The 15,791-nt window shown below is 45.3% G+C and overlaps 1 protein-coding gene across 4 annotated transcripts in view; it reads left to right on the top strand.

The window, feature by feature from the left end:
- NVL (nuclear VCP like) overlaps positions 1-15,791 on the top strand; it is a 1,303,574-nt gene that overhangs the window by 39,073 nt on the left and 1,248,710 nt on the right. For all 4 annotated transcript variants that reach the window (XM_069608641.1, XM_069608644.1, XM_069608642.1 and 1 more), the window contains exons 3-4: positions 5,974-6,026; positions 6,229-6,328. In XM_069608641.1, the coding sequence (XP_069464742.1) occupies positions 5,974-6,026; positions 6,229-6,328 (153 nt within the window). The remainder of the gene's footprint in view (positions 1-5,973; positions 6,027-6,228; positions 6,329-15,791) is intronic.

Genomic DNA, 15,791 nt, shown 5'->3' with positions numbered 1-15,791 from the left:
GTAGTGAATTTATCTGCCAGGTATTTGGGGGATGATTTATGTATACATTTGTGCGTCAAAGTGAGAGTTTTGAAGAGGATGCGCTCCTGGACAGGTATTCAGTGGGTGTTTCTTCTAGTCAAGGAAATGTGAGTATATTTAGGGATGTTCAAAGCTGCTCTGAGGGCGTTGGTTTGACTCGCCTGTAGTCTTTTGATACTGTGGTTCATGGTGCCAGCGTAAAGGGAATTGCAATAGTCCAGTTTGGACAAGATCAGGGCTCTGGCTAGAGTGATGCAGCTTTTGTGTGACAGGAAGGGTCTGCAAGTATTAATGATCTTAGGAGTGTGAGCTTCTGCCGACACACTGGCGTTGACTTGTTTGGTTAAGGTAAGGGCTGAGTCCAAATGAAACCAAAGGGATTTTACTTCCTTTCAGACCTTGATGGTGATGCCGTCTATCTTGAAAGCTTTCAAGGAGTCGCCAACTTTAAGGCGGCATTGTGATCTTATGCAGAGACGTTCTGTTTTTTCATCATTCAGGCACAGTGCGTGATGGGCCATCCAAGTCCGAATGGTTTGTTAGATTAAGTGATGCAGAATCAGTGTCATAAGTGCCTGAGATAGGAATGAGGATTTGGGTGTCTTCTGCATAGTTAGCGTAGGTGACGCCCAGGTCATCAAGGCTGTCAACTGGCGGTTTCGTGAAAATGTTAAATGGTGTAGGTGAGACACAGGAGCCTTGTGGTACACCACAGGTGACCGGTGCTGGCTGTGCTACTACACTAGGTGAGAAGACTCTCATAGTTCTATCCATAAGGAAAGATTGTATCCACTGAATGGCTTTCGGTGAGAAGTGGGCTGCTGATGCTAGATGATTAGAGTATTTTGTAATCGACTAGGTCTAACGCTGTAGAAAGGTCAAGCAGGAGGAGGAGATGTAGTTTGCCTTTGTCTTTAAACTCCATTTGAATTTTCAGGTCCAGTAACGCTGTTTCCGTCCCTAGGGCGGAAGTCTGATTGACCAAGGAGGTTGTTGGTTTTCAAGTAGTTTTGGATCTGGAGGTATGCTTCTCTGTCCAGAATTTTGAGGAGGAAGGGCACTGTGGTTATAGGTCAATAGTTTGTCAGTGTGTTAGGGTTTACAGTCGTTCGTTCGTTCTTTTTTTTTAGTCGGGGTAGGACCCAAGCGCCTTTTGAGATTGGTTGGGACGGTGCTGCTTTCAAAGGAGCATTGATTAGTCTTGTGATGAAAGGTGTCAGTTCAGGCGCACAGTCTTTAATAAGTGCAACTGGGCTTTGGTCACCTTGGCTTCTTGAAGGTTTGAGACCGGAAATTATTTTCAGCAGTTCAGAGTTAGTGACGGGTGTGAATTCGAATAGTGCACCAGTGTTATGAGTGGTGTGACTCGTAGTCAGTAGAGGTTGTTGGGCAGGTTTCAGGTTGATTCTTTTTGTATCCATTTTGGATTGTAAGAGGGCTATTTTATCGACACAGGTTTGTTGAATGCCGGTGCACCAGCTTGTATATTTGGCTCAGACTTCTGTTGGTGGCACTGGGGACTCAAGTTCTCGCAGGATGGCGAAAAGTTACTTAGTTCCTGATTTAGCTATAGTTATTCTCACGTTGTATGTGGAGCTTTTCGTTTGAAGTACTTTTGGAAGCCTCTGCGAAATTTGCTTTATTTAGTCCAGTCGGGTATTCTTTCCAGTTAGCCTCCACAGTTCTCTTAGAGCTACGTAGGGTTTTAAGGTTGGGAGTGTACCAAGAATTGAGGTGGGCTAGAGGTTTAGTTTTGCTCAAGGATAGGGGAGCTACTTTGTCGATTGCTGCAAGGACAGTTTGGTTGTATAGCTCAACCATGATTGAGGGGTTGTTAGTCCCTATGTCTAGGTGAGCTGTTATAAGGTGTAGCAAGGGTATGATATTATTTGCCGTGATGTTGTGTTTATTTCTGGATAAGGCAGCTGGTGCCACTGGATGGTGGATGTTGGTCGCAGAATTCTTGGCAATATTGAATGTAATGATATGATTGTCTAACCATGGGCATTGGTCTTGCAGTTAAGGTCAGCAAGCCAGTCGAGTATGCGACCTTTGATGTGTTTCGGGTTCTTAATCCGATGAGTGTAACCTAGTGCCAATATGGTGTTAGCAAGAGCTAAAGTGTTATTGTCCTTAGGATCATTAAGGCCCAGTTGTAAGGTTTGAGAGCAGGGTATGGTATTTAATGAGAGGAGTTGTGCAACATCGTCCTCAAAGGAAGATATCGGGCCGGGAGATCAGTTGAATGTTCAAAGTAGTCGTAGGCGATAAGGCCATTTTGACGGAGAGTAATTTGCCAGAATGGAAAGTGTGGTTAGGCATCTCTCTGATGTTAAGCGTGTTTTTTAGCAATACTGGCTACTCCCTCCCGCACCCCTCTGGCAGTGAGTCTATCGGTCCTGAAGATGGTATAATTTTGGTATAAAGTTTGATTAGCCAAGCAATTGTCTACTTGATTTAGGGGACCTACTCCGGAAGGGGTCAGGAAAAGTCCATCAGTGTCATGGTGCCTAACATCTGATTGAATTTGCCCAACCCGGTAATCTTTTCTGCGAGGATGCTGATGTGTTACCTCTAGCTCTTCAGCCTTACTAGCATTTTGTAATTGCAATTGTTTATTTATACAGCGCTTATACACAGGTGGACTCAAATCGCTTCAAGGGTGGAGGGGAACCAGGAAATACAGTAATCAGACCTTGAAGTTTCTGAATGATCTCTGGGCCTTCCATGGAAGTTACACTGACTTGCGAGACATTGGAGGAAATTGGACATGTGACTTACTCGTTGTTACGATGAATTTCTAAACTCTGGTCTGGTGGACAGAGTTTAGGAGGCCACCCTACCTCTAGTGAACAGGATGAACGTCTGGGAGGTTATCCCAACCAATCAAGGTAGCATCGAGGGTGGCTTAGGCGATGTGAGTGGGGATAGGGGTCCGCAATGAGTCCACGGAGTGAAATAGTCAAGGATTACATTTAGAGAGTAAGTATTATAAATACTATATTGTAGGCATGAAAACACGCTAGCAACATGAATAGAACAGGTAATGTACTCGCTCAATAGTACTAATATGATAATTATATATATTCAGTCACTGTTAGACAATGCAAAGTAAACGGTTCATCTCCTCCTCCCTCCACGCCCCCCGAAAGGGAAGGTAAGTAATTAACAATTGCACCAACAGTCCAAAGGAATAGGAACCATAACTTGTAAAGGCCAACCGTAAATTGATTGGGGCCTTGTGCCCAAATGTTCTCAAATAGTTTTAGGCGATGGGGGAGGGTGCAGGGGGGAGTTGGGGAAAGGGTCCTCCTGTGAAGTTGAAAATTGGTTCAGAAGAATGTCCAAGGAGTTTAGTAAACCTACTGTAACAGCGCCACGATGCCTAAGGGCTGCTTTGGGGGGTTTTATAAATGTAAATGCATAAATAAAAGGCCTTTCTATCTTTTTGGAGGCCTTTTGGAGCAAGTGTTATCAAAGCCAAGAGAATCTAGGTTCTTCACAAACTTAAGGGTGGAGCTAGGGGCACCGGTAAGTATTGTTGCTACTCACCACCTGTACTTTCATCAGACTTGGCAGGTTGCTGGAGGTAGGTTTTCCAGCTGTTGGTTCTGGTCGAAGATTCCCAAGAGTTGCGGCGGAAAGCAAAGTTCCGGTCGGGTCCAGGAGCAGAGTGCCACCCTTTCTTATGGAGAAATGCAGCAGGCACCAATGCAGGCTTCTTCTAGGCACTCAAACAGATGGGGAAGGCCGGTTCCTGCAACGGTCACTGGTGCACGGTGACAGCAGGCATCACAGTTTCCATGGTCAAAGAAAGCCTTCTATCTCAGGACCTGTAGTTGGGACGCTGAAATGTTGCAGGAAGGCTACTTACAGGACAAACTGAAGACCCCTGAAGATCCGAGTCAAAACATAGAACAGCAGCGCTTCTACCATGGTAGCCCAAAATAGTTTGTGAGCCTACTGGATGGCCCAGGGACACTGCCGAAGACTCTCAGGCACAGACATAGGAACGCGAGAGGACGTTGAGACTGGTTGTTCCCACCAGTACATAGGGTGGAAACACCAACAAGGGTCTTCTGAGATCAGTAGCCAGACAGGGCTCCACTGGGACAGCAGCAAGAGTTGGTCGCCAGGCCTCTTCAGGATGGGTCCACGGGTCTTGCTTCATCTGCGCAGTTGCACAGGATACTTGGCTCCTCTTCAGATACGGAGAAATGGCTGCAGGACTGATTTTCTTATCCTAAAGTTCAGGCGAGCACAGGAACTCGTCTCAACCAATAGAAAGATCGGCCTCACACACACACTCCAGCAGTGGTCCAGTCAGAGACCACTGCGGGCACACTCCTGCATATACTCTATATACACTGAAACCAGTATGGGGATTGAGACCAGACCGTCCCAGCCCACTTCCTGGATTCCAACACACAAGGCCTACACTAGCATGAGAAAATCACAGCTTTCCCAGCATAAAATGAATTTCCTGACCTGGAACGGGAGGAAGAAGGCCAAATAACAAAATGGCCAAAGGACATGCAAAAATGACTTGTGGAACGCCCATGTGCGGACACCAGCCACTGTTAGTAGCCTAGCGCAGTAAACGCTATAAGGCTAACTAAACATTGTAAAAATGTAACACTGGTCCCAGTTTGTCTTTATACATATTTAAAAGTAACAAAAAAAAATCCTTTCAGTGTAGTCTAGGGTGATGCAAAAGTATCCCCATTTCACTGCATTGGAAGATGCATTGTGCTATATGAAAAGGTTACCCAAAATAGATAACCTATAGAAAGAAAAAGGGAAACCTAGTTTTCCAGTACTGACAAGTCTGAAGGACTAGTTGGTTTCTCCATAACAAGTGAGCAAAAGCACAGTGAAGTCACTTCAGTGTAAAAAGTCAGGACAAGGTGTAAAAACAAAAGCAAAATGTTTGGGGGTCCATAGAATATGTAGGAAAAGTTGCATAAAGAAAGAACTTTCCTAACTCTCGTCCCAACCTATGCTAGTGTTTCGGAAAATGTTTATAATAAGTGTGCTACTCCTATTCCTCCTTACAGAGGCCAATTTGAAATGCAACACTTATTTATTGAATTGGTTTTTACCAACTTAGGGACTTCAAGGTCTGAACTGACTATTCCTAAAGCTAATCTATTTTCAGGGGCTCCAGTCATTTGGAAAACCTCCAAATTCCTATTAGAAACATACTACAGTACCAAATTGTTTTTTGGCATGACCAGTATTGCCAAAGAATTGAATGTGTGCTGGAGTACATAAAATGACATGCTAGGAGCAATTTTAATATCAGCTATGTACCTCATTGGCAATATAATTCAAGCTGAGGTGACGGATTAAAAAAATGAATAAGAAAAACACTCTTACCTTCACTCTGTCTAGCTAAAAATGAATGCAGTTTTAAGCACTGAGTTAATGGAACAGTCCTGGATTTTCTTCAAAAGATAGAATAAATAAACGTACATTCCCACACAGATGGAGGTGCATGACTAGGAAGTGGTATTGCCCCATATGTCAAAAGCACAACCTACATGTACAACAAAGAGGAACCCCATAAAATGTAACATTAACAACATGAACTTAGTAGGAATAAAGCCCTTGTAAAAGGTAAACTCAGTTTGAGATACTGCACCATCATTTCTCTCAACTGTAAATTGGACTAGTCCAATCCTTATTGGTAGAAAAACTGAAAGATGAGGTTAAGCTGCACATCGTGCCCCTATCTGGGATGGCTGAATATACACCACTCCTGAGTTTTCTGCAGTTCTGCCATAATAGGATCTTAGACTCAATAATAGAAATCGCTGGATACCAGCCATGCTCTGCCCTATTGCTAGTTGGTTGTCCACTACCTTCCAGTTCTAATCCATCCATCCACATGTCTAAAGCGTGTTCAGTGCTTCATAATTTTTTTGAATGCTATGCTATTCTTTTTTTCAGTGTGGATTATGGCCGCAGGAAAAGAAATGCTTTCAAGATACAAGTGGAAAAAGGTAACTTGATCAGCGGCGTGCACGCTGTGATTTTTTTTTTTTTTTTTTTTTGTAGCACAACACACCCACCTATGATATTTGGTTAATAACAATCATGATATTAAATCATTGGCCCGTATTTTGCAGCATCTGCTGCTATTTATAAAGCTTGTCTGTTGCTGTTCTACCTTCTTTCACCCCTTGATTTTTGTGACTGCTTCAGTATTTCAGGTGATCAGCAGGGAAAAGGAACGACTGGATTCATCTCTCCTAGAAGATGAGCACCTCTCAAAAAGAGCGCGACAAGGGGGAGAGAGCGCGGGGTGAGTGGCTAAGGATTGTACTCACTTTGCAGGAAGACTCCAAAGAGAGATGGTGTCGGTATCATGAAGGCTAAAAATGTGCACTCCTTGCGACTTGTATTGTAGCTTCATAACCTACAAAGAGAAAGATTTGTTAAACATGCAAAGAAATGTGCTTGTTTGATCTTCCCACTCGCTTGTGCTTTATCGTTGTAGTATGTCAGGGTGTTACTTTTTTGGTGTTGCGCTTTTATGTGTTTATGTGGTGTATCTTTTTAGGTTTTGCTTCATTTCTACTTCGATTACCGTAAAGTTTCCTTTTTTTTTTAAAACTTGTGTTTTGATTTGTTGTCATACATTTACATTTCCACGTTCGTTCAATTAGCCTTCCCAAACGCCTTCTTCCCCTCCCTGTGCCGAGTTCCAGTCTGTGAGAAAGTTCCATTATGATTGTAGAATGTCCATTATTCTAATAGTGTGGGGGCACTATTGTTGCATATAGTCACTTTGTAGGTGACTCAGTATTTACACGCATTCTTCCATAAACGCCTCATGGGCACCTTGTAGTTTGTATGTTACCCATTCCAAGGATACAAAATTCCATACTTTTTGCAACCATTCGTATATCGAGTGTGCTGTTTTTTTTCTTCCATTGTTGGGCTATTGAGAGCCAGGCTGCTATTACCAAGATCATAAAGCCTTGTGCTTTGGTGAGGCCTCCTGGATCGGGTTCCCACATCCCTGCCATCCAAACTCTTTGCCAGAGCTGCTCTGTTCCTCTTACCAACTTGCCTTCCTGTTCCTTCACCACATCCCACAATTGTTGAATTGCCGGACAGCTCCGCCAAATGTGCCTTCAATCCCCCTTGCCTGTGCACCCTCTCTTGCACTTGTTCGATGTCGCCGGAAATATTGTGGGTAGCCTCTCTGGCGTATAGTGCCATTGAAGTATCACTTTTTGCCACATCTCCCAGACTTGTATTGAGCGCGTTAGTTTTGGGATAATTCCCCAAATCTATTCCCACTCTTTCTTTGTTTTTGTTTCCCCAATGTATTTATCCCACTTCACCCTATAGTTCCACCTCACCTCTCCTTGAGCGTTCAGAAGCCTATACAGGTTCAAGACTAATTTCCCCATTCCCGGATTTGTCGTCATGTATTGCCCGAAGGGTGTCAGTTGTCTTGTGGCTGCCTGCCGTATATAGGGGCGGGGGGGGCGCAAGCCAGTGCTTGAGCTGGGTATACTTAAATGTGTCCTTGACTGTTAACCCCAAAGCTTGATTGCATTCTTGCAATGTCATAATGTTCTGCCCCTGACGTACATCCCTAATCACTCGGCATCCTGCCTGCACCCATTTTTAATATGTAACCGTATCCATCCCCAGTCGAAAGTCTGGGTTTTCAAACATCTGGAGGAATGGGGAGAGGTAGGTTGTCGGTGCTACTCTGTTGATCGCCACGTCCCATATTTCGACCCCCCCACCCCTCCTACCACTTCACTCATCTTGACATTCGGATGCCTGTGTTGTCTCTAAAACCAACGCAGACCCGAGAGTGGGGACCCTGCCTGTCCTGCCCATATATGTTGTGGAGTGTCCGCTACCCATCCTTTATTACCCACAGTTGACCTATGGAAATGGGGAAGTGCCAATTCTCCATGATTTCTGGCTGCTCCTTTTTGGTTTTTTTTATCACCAACCAAGCCCTCACTGGCTTCTGGGCAGTTTTGAAAGATTACGGGTTGCAGGTCATGATTAGGAGAGTTAAGATACAAATGGTTTTCGAGGAAAGGGTAAAACAAATATTTGTGAAGGGTGTCGCAGAGGATGTGTAACAAGTTGTCGAAGTATCTTGGAAAGGAATCTTTTGTTGGTGTGTGAAAGGTAGATTGTTTGATATGTGGTGCGCAGATCCTCTGGGAAGGAGATTTAGTTTTGAGCCAATGGGGTCATCCCTGTAGAGAGCTGAAGTCTTACTCGTTTTGAAGAGCAAATGTTTCCAGTGGGAGGATTTATTTTTTTATGAAAGGTCATGAGCAGCCACTGAGGTGTTCTGCCAGGTGCTGGGGTTGCTGGAGCTGAATAATTTTGTTGGACGTCAGCCCATTTTCATATGTAACGCAGATTGGAAGGGGAACCAAGCCCATTGTTATACCGTTGCATATCTTTGAATAGTTTTCCATGATGAAAGATGTTCTCCAGAGTAGGCTGGAGAGTAGGGGGACTTGGATGACCGTTCTGAAGTGAGTCATGGGATGAATTGTATGATTGCTTTAATTGGATAGTTTGAAGGTCACTTTTGTGATAGTGTTGTTGCATTTGTAAAGTGAACCTTTAGATTGGTATGGAAATTGGGGCTTGTGCATGGGTCTAGAGTGAGGGGTTTGGAGAGCCAGCGTTGTGTATGTTGCTTGTAATAATCCTGCACCAACACTGTGCATTCAAAATGACGATCCGGCAAGAAAAGAGATTATATCAGAGAAATAGAAAATATAATTAAATATCCAGACATCCAATGTTGGATATCTGAAAACCACACCAAGATTTCATCATTCCCCCTAGTGCCCGTCAACTCCCCTCCACCCCATCAGGGGGGTACAGGTTGCCTAATCTAAATCTGATCTAGGGCTGAGGGGACAAACGCACACAACAGGGGTCGACGTAAGGTGGCGTACCTCAACAATGCACATACAATTGGTGAAATACGTGTTAACAGCTAGCAATGTCCACAACTCCACACATAGTTGTTACAATGGACATCAATCGTATGTGGGGCAAATTCCAAACATTTTGGCGGTTTGGGAATAATTCTCCATCCTCATCAGGACCGAAGAAAATGGGCGATTCTATAGATGTGGGAATCAATTAAAAACAAATATAAGCAGCCTAAAGCCAATGACTCTAGTAGAAGATTGTAACACACTAATGTTAGGAAAGATTTCCATTTATGTGTAATTTTCCTTCCAGTTGTGTACCCCAACTTTTTGCTGTTGTCTGACCACCCTAGCCTGTCATTTGCCAGTGGAGCACAGCCTTCTACTGCACTCCGCTGGGTTTTCGCTCACTTTGGTATGGGGAAACTGACATGCCCTTAAAGACAGTCCGTACTGGTAGACTTAATTTCCCTTAGCCTTTTACTTTGTTGCAAGTTCTTTGTAAAATGTTACCAGTGCACAAAGTACCTTACAGTACAGTGTGCTGGGGTCTTCCTTTAGTTTTTAAGTCCCTAGACACCCTGAAAGGTTTTTTTCGGTAGAAGTACAAATGTGCCTTGGATAGAGCTAGTGGAAGCTGCTATTTTTCACATATTTATAACCCTTTCTTTCGGTCCGTATCGCGTTTGCCGCATTTGGCCATTCCACAAGGTCCTTTGTTCTGTCCTTTTGGCCATAATGTCCCTTTGCCTTCTCCAGGTCGAGCAGACCCGGGACAGTCCTTATTTGGTCATGCATTCTCCTGCGAAATGCCAAGCTTTTGCAGGCTTCTGCATGCCTTGTGTGTGTGCGCTTCCAGGATTTGGGCTGGACTGTCTATTTCCAATGCACATCCTGGGTGCCAGAGTCTGGTGTGCTTGGAATGACTGGGACCACCGTGGTCCGTGATTGGTCCACGTCTGGCATGACTGTATGTGAGCAGGTCTCATTGGGTCCCCTTTGTTTTGGAACGAATCAGATTCTGGATAAGAGAAGGGCCCAAACACACATACCAGGTTGATCTCTTGAGTTCTCACTAAGAAGTGGAGTTGAGGAACCGCTGGTGACCCGCTGGAAGGTTTGGCACCCTGAGCCTGCTGTTGTCCCGCTGGACCGCTCTGCCTCTGATCGAACCTAGGTCTGCAAAGGCACTTGGGAACAACTATTCACGGCACCTCCACCTTAACCTGCAAGCAAGCCTTCTCGGAAGTGTTCCTGGGTCATGTGCTCAGACCGCGTTTGTGAGCTCTGGAGTCCTGAATTATTCTGTATTCGAGGAGAATTATGCTTCTCTACTGCCGGTATTACTTCGGTTCAGGCTAAAGAATGTCACTTTGCAACAGTGCAACCTTGGCAGTGGCCTTGTTCCCCACTGCTGTAGTTCTGCTTGCACAGCATTCAGCGGGTTTCAGGTTTTCTGAGATGGTTATGGCCTACAATGATTTGCTAAACCATGTCCTGGTTTTCTCTGTGTATGCCTTCCCTATATTATCCATAAATTAGTGCGTTATGCCTCGGTCAGATTCCTTGAGTGCTCATTTCATGGGGTTATTTGCATGTAAGCATCCGCAAGCATATAAACGTGATCTTCTTGCTTCTGGCATTTCTGCGATAAGCTAGTGGCAAAAAAACAAACGTGCAGACAGTAGATGTATGTCACCGACCTCTAACTCGTAGAACTGTACTCGTGTGTTCTTCATGTGTTTGGGTGTGTGTCCCGAATGTGCAGATGGCACGTGTGCTTCATGTCTAACGCTGCTAGGTTGTGTAGTCTCTAACGACTTGAGACATGGCTTCTCACTGCTTTAGTTGATTCTGTCCATATAGCTGTCTTTGGTACTGTATTGTGCATCTTAGTCCACTCTAGGTAATGCTCGCACTGCTCCGGGGTTGTAGGGACTGTTGAGGGGATACCTCTCATAGTACTTGTCCATCGTGGGTGCAGTAGGGGTTGGTGTGAGCTTGTGCAATCGGCAGCCATATTGTCTTTGGTTCTTTCGGTTCGGGTGTCTTTCAGGACGGGGGGGATAGTTTGATCTCCTCTCAAGTCCCCACACTGGTCGACTTGTCGACCACACCATCATTATCTACTCTTATCGTCCACCAAGCGCCACACCTTCGTTATCCCTGCAAGATGTCCATAGTAGTTGACATGATCTTCAAATGACCAGTACATATAGACGCATCCACCTTCGGGTTTGCACCATACCCATTACCCTACGTACTACTTTGGGTTGCGCGAGTTGTCTTCATTTATCTCTGGCGGGAACAGGTTAGATTCTGCTATTTTTTTTGTCTGTCTTTCTCATCCAATGCTTCTCCAGTCTCCATTTACATGAGAACTTGCATCCCTATCGCTTCTTCTGCCATCTTCTTTCACCTGTCAATTCATATCTTGATCTAGCACAGAGATACTGCTAGGGGCTAGAGCTCCAACTATCACCTTCAACCCATCAGCCAGCCAGGACGGCATCCATGACCAGAGATCTGCAAACCAACTCTTTCCCTGTTCCTTTTGCCAGCTTTGCATGCATCTGGACCAATTGAGTAACTGCGTCTGAGAGTGTTCAGTTATCTTCGTCGTTGGGCGGTCTGAATGTGCAGCAGGAACTACCTATCTTTGCACACATTCCTTCTTCCATAGCTATGAGGCGGTCCAGAACATATCTATTCTGGAGCGCCACCAACCTTCTCGCTCTGAGCTCTTATTGCGTTGAAGCCGTTCACCGTCGAGTTTATGGTTGCTATCAACGCCCAGCGAGTGATCTGCAGACATTTGGCGTTTGCGTATGTCTGTACTCCGGGGATTAGTGAAGAACATCTGTGTTCTGCTAAACAGTCTGTGAGATGCTGGTATTTTGTCCTGTGCGCTTCTGATTTCCATGAGAAGTAAATCCTCCACCTGACCCCCCTTCCCCCCCTCCCACCCCTCCCTTACTCTGTCCGGTCTATTCTGCTGGTCGGCGTTGCCTGTTTGGCCAGATTGTACAGTAGGCAGTGACCTTTTTTTTTTTTTCTATTGTTTTCCATTTTCGGGAAATCATCAAGCCTCGTCTCCTTCTTCGGTACCACCAATGAGGGCATATTGATGTGCGCTAGGGAGCATACTCCTCCCCAGTTTGGTGGCAGCTTGTCATATGCTTTAGATCCGCAAGCCCAATAGTGGTCCATCACTATTGTTGTTCCTGCTCCCATTTCCGATATCTTCTCCACCCTTGGGCATCCTACGTTTTCTCCTACTTCTTCATCACCGTTGTGTTTTTAACAGAGAGCTGGTGTCTTCAGACGAACTATAGGCAGTGGTCCAGCTTCATTGTCCACCCATGTCACTAAGTTTGCGCTCCAGCCTCATTCCTTGAGACATTTTTCATTTTCTTCTTGCATCTTATTCACTGCAACCTTTGTCAGGGTTAGTGCCTTGCTTACCACTACTCCGTCTTCCCATCCATCGTTAGTTTATACTCTTCCATAGATCAGTAGCTGTGGCCTTTCCCAGCAATCCGGTTCTCCTCCTACTTCCTTTACTCTTGACCATGGGTATGGCAAGTATTCCAGTGTGATAGTCTTTTTTTCTCCTTTCTCTGGTCCTTCAGTTATGTATTGCAACCCTTTACTGAGCTGCCAGTAATTATTCTTCATGGCTAATGTTTTTATATAGTTTTCTTGATATGGGAAGGTCCCCTTGGACATCCACCTTAATGTGGCTCTTTTCCCTTGAAATCTTCCAAGTGTCTGGAACATTGATAGATACATCAAGCATTGTCCTCTTGCTGCAGGTATTTCTGTTGCTACGAAGGTTCTGGAGGCACTCCTGGCATAGGGGATTAAAGAGCAGACATAACAGCTCTCCCTGGTTTTATCCTTACCAATTGTGAACATGTGCTTGTACCACATGTTGTTTGTTATGTGTGCTGTGTCTGAGATATGTGTTAACTCCCTTCATGTCTGCGGAAACACTGTGCTTGCCTCTCCTTACCTTATCAGCAGTGTCTTCTCTTCCACCTGACATGGCTGTCCTTGCTGCTTGGGTTAGGGAAATGTTAGTAAGGGACACAATGGTAGCATGCATAGCAAGATGCATCTGCCAGAAAAAGGCACCCAATAGTCCAACGGATAATAGGAACCACACAACGGTTATTACAATTTTTATTTTATTCATCATAACCACTGACGCTGCCTTGTGGGCAGCGAAGAGATAAGTTACCTGCCTGAAATTCGTGATAAAAGGGTTGTTTAGTAATTGTGAGTATTAATCAAGCTCCCCAAACTAGGTAATCGTTAAGTGCCCATGCAAAGATTTCCTCCCAAATTTTCTGTATGGATGGGTCATGTAATGTGGACAGGACTGGATATGCGCGATGTTCAAGTTGACGGTATGCTTGGGTCAAGTACTCTATGAATACCAAGAAATATATCTCAGTGGATCGTGCTCTAAAGTGTCTGGCTCTTCTGATAGAGTGGACAAACTGGTTGGCAAATGCTTCAGGGTGAGCAATGGGAGGCAACATCAAACTACTTTTCTAACAATTATATCAACAGTCGCAATACCCTGCATATGTGAGAAACGAAAGGGGTTAAATTGTGTTAATGCTGTAAAATGTGCATGTAGTCAGGTTGTGGCATTGGTGCTGGAGTTAAGGTTTGTTCAGGGAACGGACAGTGTTTCTTATTGGTCGATCTGTACCAATATTGCTGTGGGTATTTCGGTAGTTTGGGAACGTCTGACCATAGGATGGCCAATAGGCTCCAGTTCAGGGGTAGTTGAGACAGTTGCGCTTTCTTGTGCCCTGTCGATCTCTGTAGTTGTGCTCCTGGGCAAGGTCGATGCTTTGTAGGGCTTGATGTCGTGCAGGTAATGCCAAGTTGTCTTCCCCTCTAGGCGTACTGCTTGGTCGGTCACTGCCTTAACAACGGGAGGTCCAGTGAACCGGGGCGCATTGTAGCACTGTGTAATGTTTTGGAATAGGACAAGGTCACCTATTTGCACGAAGGGGTCTGTAGGTGTTTCCTGGTCTGTGTCGTCAATAGTGCCTTGCACGTTGTCTTCTGGCCTGTCCTGTGTCCGCTGTATCTGGCGAGAGATAAAAGAAGCACTACAAACCAGTGAAGTGACATATTCAAACATCCCTTGACCCAAAACTTCAGCAACGTTCTCAGTCTTTTAGGGCTCTAGTGGGAGATGCATGCGCCGTCCCGTCACCACCTTGTGGGGCATTAAGTGGTGGTCGTACCCAGGCTTGTTGCGCAGTTCGAATAGTGCCAGTGGCAGACAGTGAAGCCAGTTTTCATTCCATGAAACACACAAGTTACATACTGGGACAAGGAAGAGACCAACTAGAGAAATACAGCCTCTCTTTTTGACACCCACACACACATACAACCACCAGTTATGTACTCGGATGAGGAGGAGACAACCAAGAGTAATGCGGACCTCCCAAACTAGCAACAAGCAGTCTAGTCCTTTTGAACCAATCAGCCTGGCAGGAGTTTTAAAAGCAGGAAGAATGAAGAACATGGAATCAGCTGTTGAAGCAGGTCTACATAGTGCTGGATAAGAGCATACTTCTTCAGGAAGGCGGCGTGGCAGACGTAGTGCTTGAGGAACCAGGGAGGATGCAGAGTGTATGCAGCAGGAAGCCAGGATCCAGGAAGCTGGAGGCTGGTGGCAGAGCACAGAAAAGGAACCGGGATGGTGAAGCTGTCGAGTGAGGCCCCAGCTGCGAGAGACACATGCCGCTGTGGAGACGAAGCGAGGAGCTGCACGAGAGTGAGAGCTTGTGACAGCCAGAGGCCTCGCTGGAACGCCGTAAACTTTGACCGGTGAGTCAGCCTATTAAAGGAAACAACGGGATGGCAAGTGAGCATGCAAGACTGATAAGAAAGTTAATGAATACTGATCTGAATGAAAGCAAGTATAGTTGCATACCGTTATGAAAAGTGGTTTGGTGGAATCACACGATGGAAAGGAACTGTGCGGCTTGAGTGAACAAGCATTGGCAAGAGCCATGAGAGTATGTGAAAGAGCAAAAAGTGAATGGTGGCAAAACAAGTAATGGTAAAGCATTATGAGGATGTGAAATGAGAATAAACCAAGCACCACTGTTGAGAGGAGACCATGGCAACATGCATATGAAGGAGCAAGTAAGGTGTGTCACTTGCGTGACCTGTAATGGGTGGACTTTGTGGTACAACAACTTTGCTTAGGCCGAGTACACCCCTTTATGAAAAAGCCACTCAAAGCACCACAAGGAAGCAGATTTCCTTTAGAATCAAAGAATTGAACTCTATGAAACTGGTAAAAGTTAACTGTAGAAGGAGGGACGCAAGCCAGTATGCAGTAAATAAAATAATCCTTTAATTCATGTTCTCCAGCCGGTTTGCCAACTACGTGGCTAAATGAATCAAAAGTCTGTTAAAGTCTTAGGCAGTCAGAATAACCTCTGACAATGGGGAGCGACTCTCTGGCTTCTTCTTCGCTCGTTTCATTCCTCAATAGGCCCAACGATAGTCGGCGGCACGCGCCTGTAAAAAACAGAATACCAACAACACCATGTATTAGGCCAGAAGCCATTTGTAACAGTGTCCCGTTCTGTTGCCCAATCAGAAGTCTGAGGACAGCCAAGCCTCTTAAGGTAAGCCCCGCCCCCTGGGAACCATTCTGGATGCCACTGCCACCATTGCCTCGCCTTCCTGCCTCCCGGATGAACCGTGAGACGGACTTCCCCTCTTCTCCCTCTCCAATCTATCCCGGCAGCGACTTCTCCCTCCACCCTTCATTATACACTGTGGCCA

Source organism: Ambystoma mexicanum, chromosome 4q (genome assembly GCF_040938575.1).
Source record: "Ambystoma mexicanum isolate Mex_15411 chromosome 4q, UKY_AmexF1_1, whole genome shotgun sequence".
NCBI lineage: Eukaryota > Metazoa > Chordata > Amphibia > Caudata > Ambystomatidae > Ambystoma > Ambystoma mexicanum.
This window is presented reverse-complemented; position numbering and strand designations above follow the sequence as displayed.